A 20,524-nucleotide genomic window follows, 5' to 3' on the forward strand; every position below is an offset into this window, starting at 1 on the left:
TGGAGGGATGGTACAAAAGAAGAGAAGAATGAGATAGAAAAACACATAAAAAGGTTGTTCTATGCTTTAATGTATAGAAACATCAGATATGTTATACGTGCTAACATTGTCCAATAGACAGATCTAATATGAGTTTGTAGTTTAAATTCTGCCATGAAAAACCATGGCAAATTCTCCTTCCAGCTGCGCAGTTTTTTTTTTTTTTTTGCTAAATAGTTCGTTTAAGCCAAGGTAGTCAGTATCAAAGACATTTTTCTCTCTTGATATTTGTACATCAGTGCCAATGTGTTTCAGCATACATATATAGGTGTAGTGGTATTTTTATTCATATTTACAGTTTATTTATATTAGATACACTAAACAATTAGCTTTTGACATTATACTTTTTAATGTATCTTACATTTACCACAGAGTCTTAGTAAAAATAAAACATTTTCCTGAGTCCAAGTAACTTAGCAAGAGGAAACTTACCTTCTTTTTCCTCTTTTTAAATTACTTTTTGAACAGATAAATAATCACGGGTTTGCAGAAAACTTTATCGACTGTTCTGAAGTTATGAATAATAGATCTAGTAGTGAGAATGATTTTGGCATTCCATCAATGCTTGCAATGCTCATAATTGTTATACATGCATTCTTTTTATTTTTACTTTTACTTACAGGCACAATGAGAAGCTGCGTTGTTATTTCTACTGTATCATTTAATCACAGCATCTTCCGTTTCCCATGTGAATAGCTTTTGCTTCTTCTTGGGTTTGAATGATGTTTCTGTTGTGATTAGCAGGTGTATGAGGAGTATTTTGCGGTAGATCATAGATGTTGCATGAAGGAGAGAATATTTAGGTGGCCTTTGGTTCGCTGGAATCTCTTAGAATTAGGGGGAATTGGAATCTAATTCCACCACTTTCTTATGTTTGGTTCAAGTTTTCAAATGGGAAATTGGAATCAAATTCCATCAAATGAGAGAAAGTAAATTCCATCAATAACATGTTGAAATTGAAATCCTTTGGAGAAGGGAATGTGAAAGTTGATCATACTATCCTCGTCAATCTTTTGGTATTCGGGTCGGATTTTTTATAAAAAATTTCTGGTTCGGGTCGGGTCGGTTTTTTAAGTGTGATATTCGGGTCGGGTTTAGGGTGAAAAATACCCGACCCAAAAAAAATATAATTTTACCTTATATATTTAGGAATAATTACAATAATATCCCTCTATATATAATTTTTTTTCAATTAAGTCACTGTTTTTATTGAATAATTTTTTTTATTTCGGGTTGGGTCGGGTGAAACTTTATTTTGGTCGGATCGGGTGGAGGGTGGAGGGTGAAGGTTCCCTTGTTCTCGGGTCGGGTCGGGTGGACCAAAAACCCGACCCATGGACATCCCTAATTGGGATGATTTTAACTTATGATGTTTATTAGTATGATTTTTATAATTTATTGAAATGAATTATCAATCAATAAAATGAAAATTTAATATTTTTAAATTTTTATAATATTTTGCTACATGTAAATTATAAAACAAACTAAAATTAAGCAAAAAAACAAGAAGGATAATTCTGTCATTTTACATTACTGAAATCAAATTCATCTGACATGTCTGCGAACCAAACAGAATATGAAATTGGATTCTAATGCAATTTCCTGCTAACCAAACATGTTTTAGATTCAGATTCAGATTCCTTCAGATTTCAATTCCCTTCACAGATTTCAATTCCCTCAGAAACATTCTAGTGAATCAAACACCACCTTAGTAAATTTGGGAAGGGAACATTGTCCTTCAAAGTGACCTTGCTTGTCTGTTTTTAGACAAATATTGCTTGCATGAGCTGGAAATTTAGATTTCGACTCCCCAACAGTAGTGAATGGTGGCCTATTAGGTTGCCAATGGCCATCGTCGCAATTTACCTTTTTTTTGTAATTTATTTTCCATAGTTTAAGAAAGTATTGTTGATATTAATATTTGAATTTAAATTTATTGAAAGTAGGGATGATAATTGGGTGTGATACAACAGTTTTTTGTTCGTTTCAATTCGATTTCTTCAGACTTTTATGTATATATTTAGTTCAGTACACGATATTTTATGTTATATATTATTTTTTACAAAACTAATATATTTTATAAAATTATATAAAAAGAAATTGCAATTTAATATATAAATATTAATAAAGTTTTTGGTCATTTTGTAACCATTTAATAAGTTTAATGAGTATTTTGTAATTTTTAAAAATTTAATAATAAAAAGATTAGTTCAACAAAGATCATTTATCTGCTTTATTCCAAAAACTAATACTACTTTATATTATCATCTTATCCTTTACATCATTAAACCATGGAAAAGCGTCAAAGACATGGGAGCTTAAAACCCGAGATAGGAACTATGAACTATCTCATACCCAAGATAAATTCTTTCAAACAGCTATAGAGATTTGTTTTGAATTTGTGGGTTGTTGGATATTCATGAAAAAAGTTTGAAACTTTTAGGCCAATGGAGTGGAATGTGGGGAGAGAAAGGTACTTGGAGTTGGAGGGGATAAAATAGTTCATATTTTGCAAAGTGGTGCAGATTCTCTGTAGTTATCCATCCCCATACATGACTTGAAATACTTGGAGGGAAGTGGGTGATTTGTTGGATCACCCCACCGCAATGGCCATGATTTAATTATTTTTGAGTTTGGGTCATTCTCAAAGTTTTCAACTTCTTTCTTGGATCACTCGTTTCCTCCATTTTACTCAACACCCAGAAGTTAATGTATGTGAAAGAGGAGAGAGAGAGAGAGATGTATAGGGATCTTGAATGGTGAGTTTGGATTCTTCAAAATAGAACTTCTTGGTGCACGGGTCATTTTGGAATTCTGTTTTCTTTCTTTTAATGTTCAACGGTTTACACATAGATTAATCATGTTCACATGTATTTTTGGGTAAATTACAAGTTTCTAGCTTAATTTTTTTCTCTTTTTTATTTTGGTTATTGAAGTTTAATTTTTTAAATTTACTCATTAAACTTTCGATTTATTCCTATTTTACTTTTTCATACACTAAATAAAAAAAACTCATTGAGTGACATCAATAATAAAAATATAATGTTATTCTCTTTAGAAGATCTAAATTCGAACAGCTACGTTTGTAGGGGTCCAAGTGTGTGGGTGGTTGAAATCACCATTTTTGACATCTTCTCCGACCACTCAAGACACCGATGAACTTGTCTTAGCGTCCTCTATCAGTTTAGATTCTTCCAAAATCAATTTAAAACTCACAAAACTCAAACCAAAACCTAAAACTTATGAAACCATTAACCACTTCAATCTACAATTTCTACTATCCGATCAACATGGAATTTAGATATATAACTCAATTCCTTCTTCTCAACTTCCCCATCGTTAGGACTTGGAAGTATGCCTGTAAACGAACCGAACGAACACGAACGAATGTATGTTCATGTTCGTTCATTTAATAAATAAACGAACATAAACGAACAAATATTTTTTGTTCATGTTCATTTATTAAGGAATATAACTTGTTCATGTTCGTTCATTTAATAAATAAACGAACATAAATGAACACGAACATAAACGAACACGAACATAAATGAACATGAACATAAACGAACATAAACGTTGGAGACCTTACATTCCATTGTTCTTTCATGAAAAATAGTCGACAATGCAAATCAACCAAATCTACAATGATACCATAGCGTAAGAGCTTATTAACAGTGATGAAATGTTTGAAGATATCAAATATTTCGATCGATCTTTTAAAGATATTAAATTATTCACACGACTTTAATTTAACGCTATAACATTTATCTTAGTGGTACATGATTACATATGAACAATCATTTTCCACTACATTATTCTAATAAATTCGCCGGCTAAAAGTTTTGTGACATCAATGTCAGACTTTAGTGAGGTTTGTTAATAATGGTCCTTTCCGTTGGCAGAGTAGAAATTTTAACAGCATGAAGATTTCGAATGGTATAAATTGGACTACATGGCAATAACATAGATCCAAAATCCCTTCGATGCTACATATCGTAACTGATATTATTGCTAAACCACCATTCAAAATTTTAACGTACCTAAAGTCTACTCCACAACTAAAGGTCAAGAACTATGAAAACAAAAGTTCATTGTCAAAGTGTATTATCTACTTATTAATGGGTTCTTCCTGGAAAACTCATTACTTCCGCTATTACACTCTTTTTCAGAAATTGCATAGAAACCTTTGTTTTGTTTTCTGGAAAATTCTATATATTTTTCTCTTTACTGATGCTCATATACTTTTGATTGTTACCTTTATCTTCCCATCTATTTCTAGAAAGAAGTATAATGTTTTCTTGAGTTTTAGATATGAAGATACCGTAATAACTTTACTTATCAACTATTCAGCCAAATAAAACAGAGAAATAGATGAAAACAAACCTGTCAAACTTCAGATTGCACTATAATATAACTTGTTTTGAAGCTTTCAGCGATCGTCTCCACTCTCCAGTGAACACTAGGGTTTGGGAAAAAAAGGGAGGAAATGAATATAGGTGCGAGGTGCCTCACGGGTTAACATATTGGATTTAATCTCCAAATAAAATTGGGTTAATTATGGACTTGATCATCAGAATATCATATTAATTAATATTTTTAAGATACTTACAAATTGGTCACCAAAATTGATTTAAGAAGATTGGGTTAAACATAAATGAATGAACATAAACGAACATAACCGAACGAACATAAACGAACATAATCGAACGAACATAAACGAACATAACCGAACGTTCACGAACGTAAATAAACGAACGAGACTTATGTTCATTTTCGTTCATTTAATTAAACGAACACAAAATCTTGTTCATGTTTGTTCATTTAATAAATAAACGCACATAAACGAACTTCCCGCCGCACGGTTCATGAACGGTTCGCTGAACGTTTGGAAGAAAATATTCCATCGTCAAGAAATCAAAGAGAATATGAATTAGAGTTCTTTTTTTCCAAAAAAAAATAAAGAAAGTTTTGGGTATGTTCATAATTTTTTATAAAAATGTCTAATCATAACATCATTAAATTTTTTACAAAAATGTTTAATCATAACATCATTAAGTATTTAACTATGGAGTGACCAAAACAAGAGCCAATCAAATATTCAATGAGTAAATTGAAAATTTTGAACTTTAATGACCAAAATAAGAGTGTGAAGAAAGTTAAGTGATGAAATTTGTAATTTATATTTTTCATGTTGCGATAGGTGAAATCTACATCAGCAGTTTAATCGAAATAATTAAGCCAAACCTTTTAAATTCTTTAATTTCTGGACCAAGGATCCTAACTTTCTTCTAGAAGTTCAAAATTCCTGGCAGCAACCAATTCATAGAAATCCTATGTTGTCTATATTTCTCAATATAAAGAGATTGAAGAATTGTTTGAAAAAATTAAACAAGGACTGTTATAGTAACATATCTGCAAGGGTTAAATAGAAGAAAGATGAGCTTGAATATTTCCAACTCTCTACTCTCCAAAGAACAAGCTCAATTGATACTAAATTAAAACTTCATAATGAACTTCATTCTCTTGAAGCAGCTGAGAACTTGTTCTTAAAACAGAAAGCAAAATTTCAATGGCTCAAGGAGGGTGATAAATGTTCTAAATTTTCCACTCAGTCATTGCTTCAAAAAAACAAAAGAGACACTATAAGAGTTCTTGAAAATGAACAGGGCAGTAGACTAGAATCTTTTGATAAAATAGCCTCTGAAATCATTCTCTACTTCCAAAAACAATTGGGCAAGGCTGATCCCAATGTAAAAAACAGTGTTCATCAAACTCTTAAACACCTTCTTCAGCTCAATCTATCTTCGGAAACTACTGCAGAATTAGAAAAAGACATCACTGCAGAGGAAATTAAAGAAGCTTTCTTTAACCAAGGGAATGATAAGGCACCTGGTCCTGATGGATTTACTCATTTATTCTTCAAATTCACCTGGTCATTGGTTGGGGAGGATGTCATTAAAGTTGTTAAATTCTTTTTCAACAATTCCTTTATCCTGCCATCTTTTAACTCTACAATTATTTCATTGGTTCTTAAAATCACTAATCCTAGCAAGGTAAAGGATTATAGACCTATCTCTTGCTGCTCTATCATCTATAAAGCTATTACCAAGATTCTTGTTAAAAGGCTGACCTACCTACTGCCTGAAATCATAACTCTTAATCAATCAGCCTTTGTAAAGGGTAGAAATATAATTGACAATACTCTACTTGCACAAGAACTTGTTAAAGGTTATGGAAGGAAAAATATTTCACCAAGATGTGCTATCAAGATTGATCTTCAGAAAGCTTTTGACTATATTCATTGGGGCTTCATCTCTTCAATTCTCAAGGCCATTAATCTTCCTCCTAAGTTTACTGCTTGGATTGAAACTTGCTTCACTGAAGCCAGATATTCCATCTCTCTTAATGGTTCTTTAGTTGGTTATTTCAAAGGAGAAAGGGGTCTAAGGCAAGGTGATCCTTTATCACCTATCCTGTTTGTTCTAGTTATGAATATCCTTTCAAAAATCCTCAACACTGCTGCTGCCAGAGGTATTTTCGGGTATCATCCAAAATGCAAAAAATTGGTCTCACTCATTTAATATTTGCAGATGATCTTCTTATTTTCTGTAAAGGAAATTTGGAATATGTTATTGGAGTTACCTCTATTCTAAATAAATTTTATGAAATGTCAGGGTTTCAGCTTAATGTAGCCAAATCTGATCTTTTTGTTGATGGTATTTCCCCAAGGAAACTTGAATCTCTCTTTATCTCTTTTGGCTTCAAATATAGTATTCTTCTAGTGAGATACCTTGGGGTTCCTCTTATCACCGGAAAACTAACAGCTAAGGATTGCTCTCCCTTAATTGACAAGATCAGATAAAAAATTCATCAATGGGCTGGGAAGCATCTCAGCTATGCAGGGAGATTATAACTTGTTAAAATTGTCCTCCAAAGTTTTGCTAATTTCTGGTGTAGACAATTTCTTCTCCCTCAAGCTGTATTAATAGGATTAACCAGCTTTGTTCTCGTTTTTTTATGGAAAGGTACTGAAACTGTAGCCACTGGTGCAAGAGTAAGCTGTAGTAACATCTGTTGTCCTAAATCAGAAGGTGGGTTGGGATTAAAAGATTTAAAAACCTGGAATAAGGTGTGCATGATTCAGCTCATTCGTAATCTTATTGCTGGTGAAGGATCTCTATGGATTGCCTGGATTTATAACTATGTGATTAAAACCAAAGACTTTTCCCAGCTGTCAAATAATGTTTCTTATAGCTACTGATTCAATAGGCTTTTGAAATTGAAAACTGAGGCTATCCCAATTCTTAATACAGGAGTATCTAATTCAAAAGGCATTTGGGAAGAGTTACGAACCAAGCATGCAAAGGTTTTTTGGCACAAACTTGTCTGGTTTCCCCTCCATATTCCCAAATTCAGCATCATCACTTGGCTTGCAGTCTTGGATCGGCTTCCTACTAGAGAAAGACTTATTCGTATGGGAATTACCATTGTTGGCTCTTGCATTTTTTGCAATGATGCCCTTGAAACGAGAAATCACTTGTTTGCAGATTGTGCTATGGTTGCTGCTCTTTGGAATAGAATTCTAAATCTTTCTCTCTTGGACAAATCACTTATGCCATGGGATTTCAAACTTGCTTGGGCTTCTTCGACTTGAAAAGGAAAATCTCTCCTTACCATCATCATGAAGATTGCTTGGAGTTCTTTCATTTACTATGTTTGGGAAGAAAGAAATAGACGTTTATTCCAAGGAAGAGTTAGAACCATTGATGATTTGCTTAACTCTATTAAGGAAATTGTTAGTACTCAACTTAGAAATAGAAATATAAATAGACTTGATTTTGTTAATACGCAACTTAGTACCAATTGGGGTATAGGTTAATCATTCTTTTTTTTAAGTAGTTGTCTTTGATCCTTGATTGGGATGTTTTGTACTGTTTTCTTCTTTGGATAATAAAATCTTACTTATCCAAAATAATAATAATAATAATTAAGCCATTGATCAAAAAACTTTGGTCCCATTTTTTATTACCATCCCTCGAAAGTAAATAATAAGGGAGAAAAATGAGTTTCGGTCGAGAATGGGATCTGCATATTTCCATTATTTGTGAGTTATGTCTAATAATAAACATGTATTTAAGTACAAAAGTGTAATTGAAGATTAATAATTTAACCACCATGATTCAGCTCATGTTCTTCTCCAAGGTTCATCCAACAGTTGTAGACATTCATGTGGATTCGAATAAAAATAATCTTCTTCTTTCGGTCTATCTGGCATCACGACCCGTTTCTTTGGGTTTCCCATCCTATTCGAATGAACTTCCTTCACGGTATCGGAGAACTCGTCCAAGCTTAACAATCCATCATGGTACTGATCTATTAACTTGACTAGAAGTTTTCGGTCTAGTAAGATAGTTTTCTTGAACCCCAAGAATCTGGAACGTGTTGAACAGGCAATTGCAGATAAAAATCGGATCGAATTTGAACATGCCTTTGCTATGATATGAGATGAGAAAAGAATGGTAAAGTATAAATATTAGGCTTGATATGTTACCTCCGATGGCCTTCGATCACTTTGGCCATGTTTCCGTCGTATGTCGGAACGAATATATCACTTTCTAAGGCGACTAGATAATCCAATGCTGCCATTTGGGATGAGTGGTTTTGGAAGAATTTCAAGTCCGATCGAAGTAGAGTCTCCTTTCTGACCTGTTGTGCAAGAGAATTCGATTGTTAGGGGATATATATGTGCATTGTAGCTGCAGAAACTACATTTTACTGACCAAATTAGGAAACTCTTTTGCCAACGGAGCCATCCGTCTCTCGCCACCGTAAATTTCTCCGGCAGCAATGTAAATTTGAACATTGCGGTCAATACCGAGTGCTTTTAACACTAGAGCTGTTTCTTCTGGTGTCAAAGGGCACAATCCTTCTTTCCTTTTCATTTCTGAATTTATTATCTTTTCCTTCCACCAGGGATAAGCATACCTAAAAGCACCGGACTCGTCGTAGTTAGATAAGGGATGATAAAATTTATAGTCACGGAGGCGACAAACAAGCTTACGGGTTACCTCATTCTCGTAATTTCTTCCTCTTCCTCGCTGTTGCAGCCATGAGTGCAGCCCAAAAAGGCCAACATGTCCATTTCATATCTGAGATGAAGCACAAGAAAAGGGCCCTTCTCCCTTAAAATCTTGACAAACTTTCTACCCAATTCTTCAATTTGGGAAGTAAATCTCAGCGCATTGAAATTTACACGGCAGCGCAGCTTCTGAATCTCGAGGGGTAGTCCGTTGTTTGCAAGCCGAGTATCGGTTTTATTCAACTGTACAACTTTGTGCTTTAGCACAAGAGGAAGAATCTGCTAGCAATAACTCCAGAAATTAGCTGCAATTCCAAGACACCAAAGCTTATTCCATCTTCAAGCAATAGGTAACTAACCTGACGAGCATAATAAGCGATACTAGACCAACTAATGGGTTGCGTAGAGAAGAACATTCCTTGATCAACCCGTTGCTGAACTCGAGGTGGTAGCTCCTTCAATATCCGGACCTCGTCTCTCAAGGAAGTAATGAAGTGATCAACATCGAAAATGTCCTTGAACTCACTGATATCATGAACACCGATTAGACGACCATCTTGAATTTCAGGGCACAATTCTTATACTTTTTACTTGTTCAAGAACAAAGATTGAATAAATAGCACGTACCTAGGATCATTCCAGAAAGAAGTGTAGACACCCGTTTTTGTCCGGGTCTTTTTTATTATTATTTATATATATTTATTATTTATTATTATTATTATTATTATTATGTTTATTAATTACATATTACAACATTTTGTGCAGGCCATCCACTTAAGCCCAACTACAATCAAAACCCAGACCCGGTCCAACAACCCAGTAGATGACCCGAACCGGCCCACTTGACAACCCAGCTAGGGTTTCATCTCAATGTTCCAGCCGCCTCATTTCTGGCCATTGGATCTGGACCCATCCAACGGTCCAGATCACGCAGAGCTTAGGGTTTGAAACCCTAAAATATCATCAGCTCAGCCGTTTGGCCTTCCAGCTCCAGCCGCCGCTTGACTCTTCAACTTCCCAGCCGAGCCTCACCCCCGACAGCCTCTGACGCCGGCCACCTACCGAACAGTGATAGATGACCATCAAACAGAGATTAGAATCATATCATTCAGTCAGACAATCCAAGAAAAATAATGAAAACTCCTAGAAGCATAGGAAATCATTTCCTATTAGATCTATCAGACACCAAACGCATGCAAAGATAAAAACAGAAGGCAATGGGGATTTGAGGGGGGGGATTTTTTTAGAGAACGGAGACAGAGAGGATTCGAAACCACAAAACAAAAAAAAGAAAAATATAGAGAGAGGTGTCTCACCGTGGTTCAAAGCCGTGGAATCCCGAGGGCCGCCATATGCTCGGTTTCTTTCGAAGGTAACATATTAGATTTAGCGGTTTAGGATTATTTTTAGGCTAAAAGGGTTTGAGTTTTGAAGTGGGGAGGAAGAGAGGAAGCTTTTGAGTGTTTTTCCCTCTCTTCGGCCGAGCGCCGCCGGGTCTCCACCGTGGTTGTTGCCGTCCAGGATTATCCCTTTCGTCCCCGATGAGGGAACTTGAGAGAGTCCTCTGGTTTTGGAGACATGAAACAAATGAGAAGGCTGATGAAAAATAAGCCTTGGATTTGGGTATGAATACCCAAGTCAAAACGCAGTCGTTTTGCCTCCCCAACCCCATCTGTGTTTTTGATTTATTGGAATAACTACACTTTTAATCCCTGTGGCTTTGTAAACTTACGCATGTTTCTTCAAGGTTTGGGGGGTAAATCATAGTTTAGGTCCCTCCTGGTTTGTAACATCTCGTTGTAGCCATTAATGAAATCTCATAATATTTATTTTGGGCATTTATATTTCCTTTTTATATTTTAGTCCTATTTATATTAGTATTTTGTATGTTTAAATATTTAGATTTTAGCTGTTAATCTTGTGTATTATTCATTTTGGTCATCATATTATGTTTCTATTTGTTTCATTTTTGATATAATATTTGCTCACATTTCGTTTTAATCACTATTTGTTCACTAATATGTTTAGGGTAAATAATTTGTTTTGAGCCCTGATTTGTGAATGAGCTCATCCTAGTCCCTATTTGGTTATTGATGTCTTTGATGATTTTTGATTTCGTAAGGTAGTTTTGTTAACTTTCTTTTTAGTCCCTAGTTGTTGGCATATTGCTTTTATTTTATTTTTATTTTAATTTGACCACTAATTTATGATACTTTCATTTTGGTCACTAGATTTATGGTTAATCACGATTTAGATACCTATCTTTACCATGTTGTTCATTATAGTCACCAGGAGGTTCATGTTATTTGTTTATTCTGATATTGACATTCTGTTTATTGTGTTTCAATTTGGTCACTATGTATACTATTTTGCTTATTATGAATTCAACTACTGATTTTATTCTTTTTCATTTTAGCCACTGATTGATCATGTTTTTTATTTATTTTTAATTCTGCTTGTATATTTCGATTTATGCATTTTAGTTACTTGTCTATAAAGTTTATTTATTTATGTTATTTGTATGTCATATTTTCATGTATATATTTTAACCTATGCTATAATATTTATGTACATATCATGTTTCAAATATATTAATTTATTTTATTTTATTTCATACGCATGTTGTATCATATACATTTATATACTTATTAATTTAATTTAATTTTTCCCTTTGTATATTCATGTATGAAAATATATTATTAATGTTTATTCCATTTTATTCAATGTGATTACATATGACTAATTTTTCAAGAACGCGAATTTGTAGAACGGGCGTGGAAAGTACTACTTGATCGAAGTGGTACAATCCAATACGACATTCGAACAAATACGAACTTAAAATAAATCCATTTTCTTTTACTAATTAATTTATTTTAATGATGTTATGTGTGTTTTTAATTTACTCTTTATTTCCTTTTATTCGAATGCAAATGTTAATTTATTTATATTCGATTCGCATATTTATCAATGAGAGAATATTTTTTTATTGACAAGAAATAGTCGAGTTAGTTTTTCCGATGGAGGATTACTAATTTTGATATTTCTTTTCGAGTTAAAGAATTTTCTGTAAATAATTTATTCGAAGTAAATTAATTAAATTTCAATAAATGGATCACATTTTAATTATCGATGCGATTTATAGTTTCCACCATCACGACGATATGTAAGCGACACAGTACCAATTTTTGGGCGTTGTGGGGTGTTAGTCCTTCCCTACACGTAATAGACTCCCGAACCTGTTTAAATAAATCTTTGGTAAACACAGACCAGTTTTTATCTTAAAAACGATTTTTTCTTAAAGTTGTTTTTAAAATACGTTTTTAGGTATTCGACCTATCTAACCCAAAGGTCGATGGCGACTCCCTTTCGATTTAATTCAAATTAATTCCAAATCACCAATTTTTCCAAATTAAAGTCATAATCGTTTTTTAAAATAATATTTAATTGTTTTTTTGAAAAATGGTTATGACAGCTTGGCGACTCCGCTGGGGACTTTTTTTGAGAGTCAGGCTGTATGTCGTTTACATATTGTCATCTTGGTGGAAATTATGATTTCTAGTTTTTAGTTAATTTATGATCCATTTATTGAAGTTTTAATTGCTTCATTTTTAATTATCATACTAACACTTTATCTTTTTGCTTTCAGGCTGTCCAAATTTTTGTCGAGTTTTTTTTTCTTTTCATTTTGAGTCAAAGGTAGGTATGTTACTCCTCACACACATCACTCGCATTGGCATAACATAAGCTCTAGACACGAGCTTCGATCCAAATTAGTTGGGGTGAATGCTTTACTCTCGTAAGAATTTATTCTTCGTATGAGTTTTAGCAAATAACCCATGGGATACATACCTTATACCTTCGTAGGGATTTATTCCTCGTATGGGTATAAGGCAGTGAATCCCCTCGAATTGAACTCGTCCCGTTTGAAACCTGTAATGGGTGAGGATCGAGGGTTTGGCAGCCCAAGGGGGCACCGACATCAAGGACAATTCGAGTTCTCTTTTCCTGTTAGAGCCAAAACCATGCATATAGTAAACCGTAGAACAATCACCCTAGGTATAAATATACCGAACCTCTTTCCGTCAGTAGGTACCCAAATTAGGTGTACACAAAGGAGGAGCGCTTCTGAACCTTTCATTTTGTTTTAAATTTTCCTGTTGAATAAAAGCATGCGAACTAGATACCATGCGGTTAGGACCAATTTCTTTAAAATAGATCATTGTGGGTAGAAAGCATGTCCGGGTAGGATTGCTATCTATTGAAAGCATGTTCGAGTAGATATCATGATAGGGTAGGTGTTATATTCATCTCTGAATAATATTTTTATTTGTATCAATTATTTTACATATACTAACTCGTTTTTATCTTTTGTTTTTGCACACTAACTTATTTATTTTGTTCGTGTCATTTTTCATCATTTGTGCATTGCATTGCATCATCATAATGCAAAAGTGTTGATCCGTAAGGGGATATTCGAGAGAAAATTTTCACAAGAAGAGGTGAAAATTTTCAATCAAGAAGTCGCATACACAGACATGCACCGAAGGCTAAAAAAGTTCAGAATACAAGAATGAGACTTGTTCGAAGATCGTGCAACATTCGAGATTAGAGAGATGATCCATTGAGCCAAAGAGTAATCCAACAGTAGATTCTCATCTACAATCATTTCATCGCTATCCATCAAGGAGCGACGCACTGACTTCAGCACTGTTGGGGGCATTAATGGTTTCAGATTACAGAACGCTTGAGGGGCATCATTTTCAAGGACGAAGATCCGAGACGAAGCATTGATCTACTTCAGACTCAACCATCTAAGCGAAGTCAAGTCTGTAAAGTGGACTGTCTTGTAATGTGAAAACTTTTATCTCTGGTGAAAATTGTTCTAAAATATTCATCGTTGGGATTAATATTTTTGCATCTGCATTTTCATCATTTCATTTTATTCAACATTCATTTAAGCATTGTTACGTGCATTAATCATACCTTGTGGGAAACTTTGAGGAAGCGCTTCTAACTGTACAACTGCATTCACACAGTATTGAAAATGGATGCAAAATTTGAGGAATTGAAGAAAGAGCTGAACGAGAGTTTGCAAAAGTTGCAAGCAGAGTGGGAGGTTAAAATGGAGCAGATGCAAAAGACCACCGTGGATCGTATCTTGCAAAACCAAAAAGACCTAGTTAACCAAATGGTAGCAAAGATGGCTGAGCTCAACCAAGAAAAAGGCAAAGAAAAGATTTCATTGACCCGTGAAACAGTTAAATGTGTGAAAGCACAGGCTAGTTCGCAACCAATTATCTCGCCCAACAGGATTCCTAGTCACCTAGCGACGAGAAGAGCCAAGAACGAGATCCCAGATAATTTGAAAAAGTGGTGCAGAGAGACATTCCATGGAATGAGAGGACAAAACTCTCACAACGGGATGGATGCAACAGAACTAGTACTAGTTCCTAACCTGGTGCTTCCGCCCAAATTCAAGATGCCCGAGTTTGAAAAGTATAGTGGAACCAGTTGCCTTAATTCACATCTCACGATGTTTATCCAAAGGATGACTGGATACACCAACAATGATCCGATGTTGATCCACTGTTTCCAAGATAGTTTGATTGGACCCGCTTCTAGGGGGTATAATCAACTGAGTCATACTCAAGTCCGCTCCTGGAGGGATTTGGCTAGTGCTTTTCTGGGCCAATACAAGCACATGATTGATATGGCCCCCGATAGAACAATGCTTCAGAATATGAAGATGAAGAATTATGAGAGTTTCCGACAATATACTCAACGATGGAGGGATGTCGCATCTCAAGTGCATTCACCAGTGACTGAAAGAGAGTTCATCACTCTATTCATCGATACATTGAAGTCTCCATATATCGACTACATGATAGGGGTTGCCACTAAGAGTTTTTCTGACATTGTCATGTGTGGAGAAATGATCGAAAGAGCAGTCAAGAATGGCCAGATAGGAGGCACTAGTCATTCCGACAATGAGGAAAGAGAGGATATTAACATTGAAGGATCTTATCTAGCTAATCTGGGGACCAAACCTCATAAGGCATTCTGTCGCATCGATCCAATCCCAATGACATATGAGGAATTGCTCCCAATGCTAGTTGAGAGGAACCTTGTGACTCCAGTTCAATCCAAACCAAGAAATACCCCATATCCTGAAGGCCATGATATTAACGCCATATGCAGCTATCATGTTGGGAGCTCGGGGCATACCACTGACAACTGCAAGACACTAAAGCACAAAATCCATAATATGTTTTATTCAGGGGTATCCTAATACTAAGCCAGAGAAGTCATTGCATCAACCACTTGCATACATAGAGATTGTTTTGTTTGAACTCGTTTTTGTTCTTTCTTCAATATTTGCTTAAATATTTTTAATCTTTGATGACTGAAATGATGATACATTCTAAGGTTAAATAATTGAACAAATTTTAATCTTTAGTTCTTTGAATATCGAATGAATTACATATTCTTTTAATTCTTCAAGAATTATAGATTTTTGACATATGGCAAGATTAGACCTATTTTATTCTGTCTAAACCCAAAATAAAATCTCTCAATTTTTACCCGAAATAATTCCTGGTCACTACCAAATAACCAATTTTTGACATTCTATCTCTTTGAGACCTTGAAATATTCTTTCCACCTTGAAACACTGTATTTTTTTTTTTTTTGAGACACAAAAGTCATACCCATACCTTTCTTTGAGCCAATAAAGTCACCATCGTCTTCTTAGACGTAAAACCAACATTTTTCTACCAATAAAACCTACAGACATTGAGTACAAGATGTTCACTTGAACATAAACCTTCCTACAAAGAAGACACAGTGTGGGGCATCTCGCATCAATTTTCTGAAAACGAGCATGAGCAATTGAGACATGTTGAGAGCAAGAAGCGAAGAAAAAAATAGAATTCATTCAAAATAATTCTATCATGCATTAATTACTGTTTTCATTTAAATAAAAATTAATCCTGAAAATCTATCCCCCTGGGGATACCTCTTCTGCAAGGACTTCTATGTATGAGATGATGAACGGCTTTCTTTCTTTATCCCTTCACAAAAGGAGAAAATATATCCCTTGTGTCCCCTTTGAGCCTGAATGATATTTTCTTTTGATTCAACCCTAACCAAGGATCACCCTCCACACTGGGGGGCAATGTGAAGGAAATCTGAGTGAAGAAAATTGATCCAAATGAGATACCGAAAGGTGAACCAAATACATAGTGCAAAGATCATATTAAAGCGAAGAAAAAAGAAGAGCAAAGAGCAAAGAGAAAAATCAAAGCAAAAATCAAAGAAAAAAAGAGAAAGTGGACAAAGAGCACATACAAAGAGTCTCTCGACTCAAATGGCACATCAAGTTTCAAACTATGAGATTGATCCAGAATTAGTTCACCAGAAGATCATAGAACATCAAGAGAAAGATATGCGAGTAGATTCAAATTGAGCAAAACAAGATCGAAGGCATCAGAGTTAATTGATCCTTGGTTCAAATACCCTTAAAACACATGTTTGGGCCTTTTATCCCTTTCTTTCATAACCCTGAACCATGACCTACATTACGTGCCTTACAAGTCCCTTCTAATCATACATGGATTTCTAAGCGGAAGAGACTATCCTCATATTTCATCTCGCCTATCAGGATTAATATTTTACTTATAAAGGTTTTCTAAAATCTTTAATGCATAATAGAGAAAAATAACTAAGGGGGGTTCAAGACGTAAAATTCTGAGTAACGTCTTGAAACCAAAGGAGGATTCGAGTTGAAAACCTGAAAGGGCGGCTCGAATATGAAGATTATTACATAGGAGACGATTGCTCAAATCCCTTGATGAGGCATCACACAACATGAATGAGAACATGAGAGTTGGGAGTCAGAGAACACTTCCAATAACTGAGTACAGAAGCTACTCCATCAGATCAGAGAACATCAAATAAATGAGAACACTATACTTTTGACCAAAAATAACCACTTGAGACTTTTTTATCCTTCCTTACTTAACCATCTCTCAAAGATAGCATTGATCTTGACACTTGTCAAATAGCTATAATTTATTGAAGGATTACAATTGTAATTAATTCTTTGATATCCAATGAACTCTTGTTCTATGATTTGTCAATTGTGAAACCTTAAAAGGGGCAATATTTTCAAAACTTTTGATTAAACATTTTTCAAAACTATGGATATTTTCAGACTTTTGAAAATAAAAGAAGAAGAAAAACATTTTCAAACAAGATAATCTCTCTGGAGGCGTATTTTGGAATTCAAAAAAATATCTATCTGAAGCTCAAGATCGAAGCTGGGGCAAGAGAAGCTAAATTTTAGGGCAAACTTTGATGGAATAAACAAATGGTCTCAGGTCAAGGTTTGTAAGAGTACACATTGGTGGAAATACAAACAAACTGAATCAATGATAGAGTGAAGACTGCTTTTGCAACTATTCTCCTTCCGGATCGAGAAAAACATACATATATACATACGTATATACACATACATACATAATACATAAAATTTGCATCAAACATTTATCATCATATATATTAAAGACATTTTTCTCCTCACTTGAGGACAAATTGGACAAAAAATCAAATAAATTTCATCTTGACATCCATCATAACATCCAATATAGTCAGTCAAAAATGCATCATTTTGATCTCTCAGGAAATCAAAGCTCGGAAATGACCAGATGTCTAACTTGCAGAAACAATGATTTGGGCTTACTGAAGTCAACAATCAAGACATTTCCTCAACGTGCATGAACAAACAGACTTTTTATCGCCTTTGAGGGTGTTTTTCTTGAAACAAAATTTTTGTCTCACTTGAGATATTTTTCCACAAATTTTGAGAATTTTAAAACAAATTGCGTCTCGCTTGAGACATTTTTCCTTTGAGATACAAATTTTGAATTTGATTCACTAAAAACAAAAGTAATCTCACCTTAGATTCTTGTTTCTTTCAAAACAAATTTCGTCTCGCTTGAGACCTTTTCCCTTTGAGATCAAAATTTCGAATTTGTTTCACATTAAACAAAGTTGATCTCACTTGAGATCGTTTTCTCAAAAACAAACTTTGTCTCGCTTGAGACAATTGCTCTAAAAACAAATTTTGTCTCATTTGAGACTATATCTTAAAGCAAATTTCGTCTCGCTTGAGACATCATTTTCTCTCATAATACAAATTTCAAGGTTGTTGTACTTCAAGCAAAATTAATATCACTTGAGATTTTCAAAGCTGATTTGTCTCGCACGAGACATTTCCCCTCTTAAATCCTGAAATTGTTTCATTTGAAACAAAATAAACACTTTTGAAAACACCTTTGAGATTATTTCCATATAAACAAAATCGACAATATTTGAATCTTTTAAAACGATTTTTTTTGTCTCTCTTGAGACAGTTTCTCTTGAAAAAAATCTTTGAGTTTGTTTCTCTTAAAAAAATCTTTGAGTTAGTTTCTCTTGAAAAAAATCTTTGAGTTTGTTTCTCTTGAAAAAATCTTTGAGTTTGTTCCTCTTAAAAAAAAAATCTTGGAGTTTGTTCCTTTTGAAAAAAAATCTTTGAGTTGTTTCGTTTGAAAAAAAATCTTTGTGTCCATTTATTTTGAAACAAAGTTTTGTCTCTCTTGAGACAATTTCGTGAAAAATCTTTGAGTCTGAAACAAAGTTTTGTCTCTCTTGAGACAATTTTGTGAAAAAAAAAATCTTAAGATAATTTCTTTTGAAACAAAAGTCTTTGAGTTTGTTTCTTTGGAAACAAAATTTTGTCTCTCTTAAAGACAATTTCTTTTGAAAAAATCTTTGAGTTTGTTTCCTTTGAAACAAAATTTTGTCTCTCGAGACAACTTCTTTTGAAAAAAAAAACAAAAAAAAAAAACCAAAAAAAACACCTTTGAGATCGTTTCTATTAAAACAAATTCTATCTCACATGAGACAGTTTCCTTTCAATGTCCTATTTGAGTCGTTTCCTTTGAAACGAATTTTGTCTCTTAAAACATTTTCTCTTAAAACAAGATCATCTTTGAGTTTGTTTCTCTGGAAACAAGGTTTTATCCCTTAAAACAGTTTCTTTTGAAGAAAAATCTGAGTCTGTTTCTTTGGAAACAAAATTTTGTCTCACTAAGATACAATTTTATGAAAACCAAAGTTTTGTCTCTTATGACAATGTTTTTTTTAAAAAAAAAAATCATTGAATCTCTTCCTTTGGAAACGAAATTTTGTTTCTCTCGAGACAATTTCTTTTGAGAAAAACCTTTGAGTTTATTTCTTTGGAAACAAAATTTATCATCTTTGAATCTGTTTCCCTTGAAACAAACAAACATCTTTGAGATCGTTTCCCTTGAAATGAATTTTGTCTCATTTGAGACGGTTTCCCATGAAAAACCAATCTTTGAGAATGTTTCCCTTAAAAACAAATTTTGTCTCGCTTGAGACAATTCCCTTTAAACGTAATCTTTTGAGTTGTTTCATTTGAAATGAATTTTGTCTCTTTCGAGACAGTTGCTTTTGAAACACATTATCTTTGAGCTTGTTTTTCTTGAAACAAATCTTTAATTTGGTTTCTCTTGAAACCATAACTCCTAAAGATGGCCATCCGTCCTCATCATGTAGGAACCGTGTCATCCCCAGACCAGATCTCCTCATCACGTAGGAGCCGTGTCAACCATAGATAACCAGCTGTCCTCATCACGTAGGAACCGTGTTATCACCTTTAGATGGCCAGAACTCTTCATCACGTATGAGCCGTGTCATTCCCAGACCAGATCTCCTTATCACGTAGGAGCCGTGTCACCCTTAGATAACCAGCCGTCCTCATCACGTAGGAACTGTGTTATCACCTTTAGATGGCCAAGAACTCTTCATCACGTAGGAGCCGTGTCATCAGCTGACCAGATCTCCTCATCACGTAGGAGCCGTGTCACCCTTAGATAACCAGCCGTCCTCATCACGTAGGAACTGTGTTATCACCTTTAGATGGCCAAGAACTCTTCATCATGTATGAGCAGTGTCATCCCTTGACCAGATTTCCTTATCATGTAGGAACCTTGTCGCCTTTAGACGACCCGAACTCTTCATCACGTATGAGCAGTGTCGTCCCCAACAACCAACATTATCCAATTTATAGGAAAAAGGGAGAGAACCTGACAAAAACGTGATGTCTTGTCGTCTTTGCCCTATTCTTGTTAACACCAGAATGTGCAAAGAGGGGCAGCTGTAGACACCCGTTTTTGTCCGGGTCTTTTTTATTATTATTTATATATATTTATTATTATTTATTATTATTATTATTATTATGTTTATTAATTACATATTACAACATTTTGTGCAGGCCATCCACTTAAGCCCAACTACAATCAAAACCCAGACCCGGTCCAACAACCCAGTAGATGACCG

The 20,524-nt window shown here is 34.4% G+C and overlaps 1 protein-coding gene across 1 annotated transcript; it reads right to left on the reverse strand.

Moving 5' to 3' along the window:
• Window positions 1-8,122: 8,122 nt before the first annotated feature.
• On the reverse strand, window positions 8,123-9,758 carry LOC120152132 (rhamnogalacturonan I rhamnosyltransferase 1-like). Its single transcript, XM_039164413.1, has 6 exons — window positions 9,746-9,758; window positions 9,478-9,643; window positions 9,108-9,397; window positions 8,820-9,024; window positions 8,591-8,745; window positions 8,123-8,471 (listed from the first exon to the last, which is right to left on the reverse strand). Exons 2-6 carry the CDS (start codon window positions 9,532-9,534, stop codon window positions 8,225-8,227), a joined length of 954 nt encoding a protein of 317 aa, XP_039020344.1. The 5' UTR covers window positions 9,535-9,643; window positions 9,746-9,758; the 3' UTR covers window positions 8,123-8,224.
• Between the last annotated feature and the right edge of the window lie 10,766 nt (window positions 9,759-20,524).

This window comes from Hibiscus syriacus, unplaced genomic scaffold (genome assembly GCF_006381635.1).
Source record: "Hibiscus syriacus cultivar Baekdansim isolate YM2019G1 unplaced genomic scaffold, ASM638163v2 tig00111085_pilon, whole genome shotgun sequence".
Taxonomy (NCBI): domain Eukaryota; kingdom Viridiplantae; phylum Streptophyta; class Magnoliopsida; order Malvales; family Malvaceae; genus Hibiscus; species Hibiscus syriacus.

Excerpts from the sequence above, each read along its gene's own strand:
- LOC120152132 (XM_039164413.1), bottom strand. The coding sequence starts at position 9,534 with ATGTTCTTCTCTACGCAACCCATTAGTTGGTCTAGTATCGCTTATTAT. Across the intron at positions 8,746-8,819 it reads CAAAAGAGTTTCCTAATTTG|GTCAGAAAGGAGACTCTACT; the intron begins GTCAGTAAAATG and ends CTTGCACAACAG. Across the intron at positions 8,472-8,590 it reads GTGATCGAAGGCCATCGGAG|ATTCTTGGGGTTCAAGAAAA; the intron begins GTAACATATCAA and ends AACACGTTCCAG.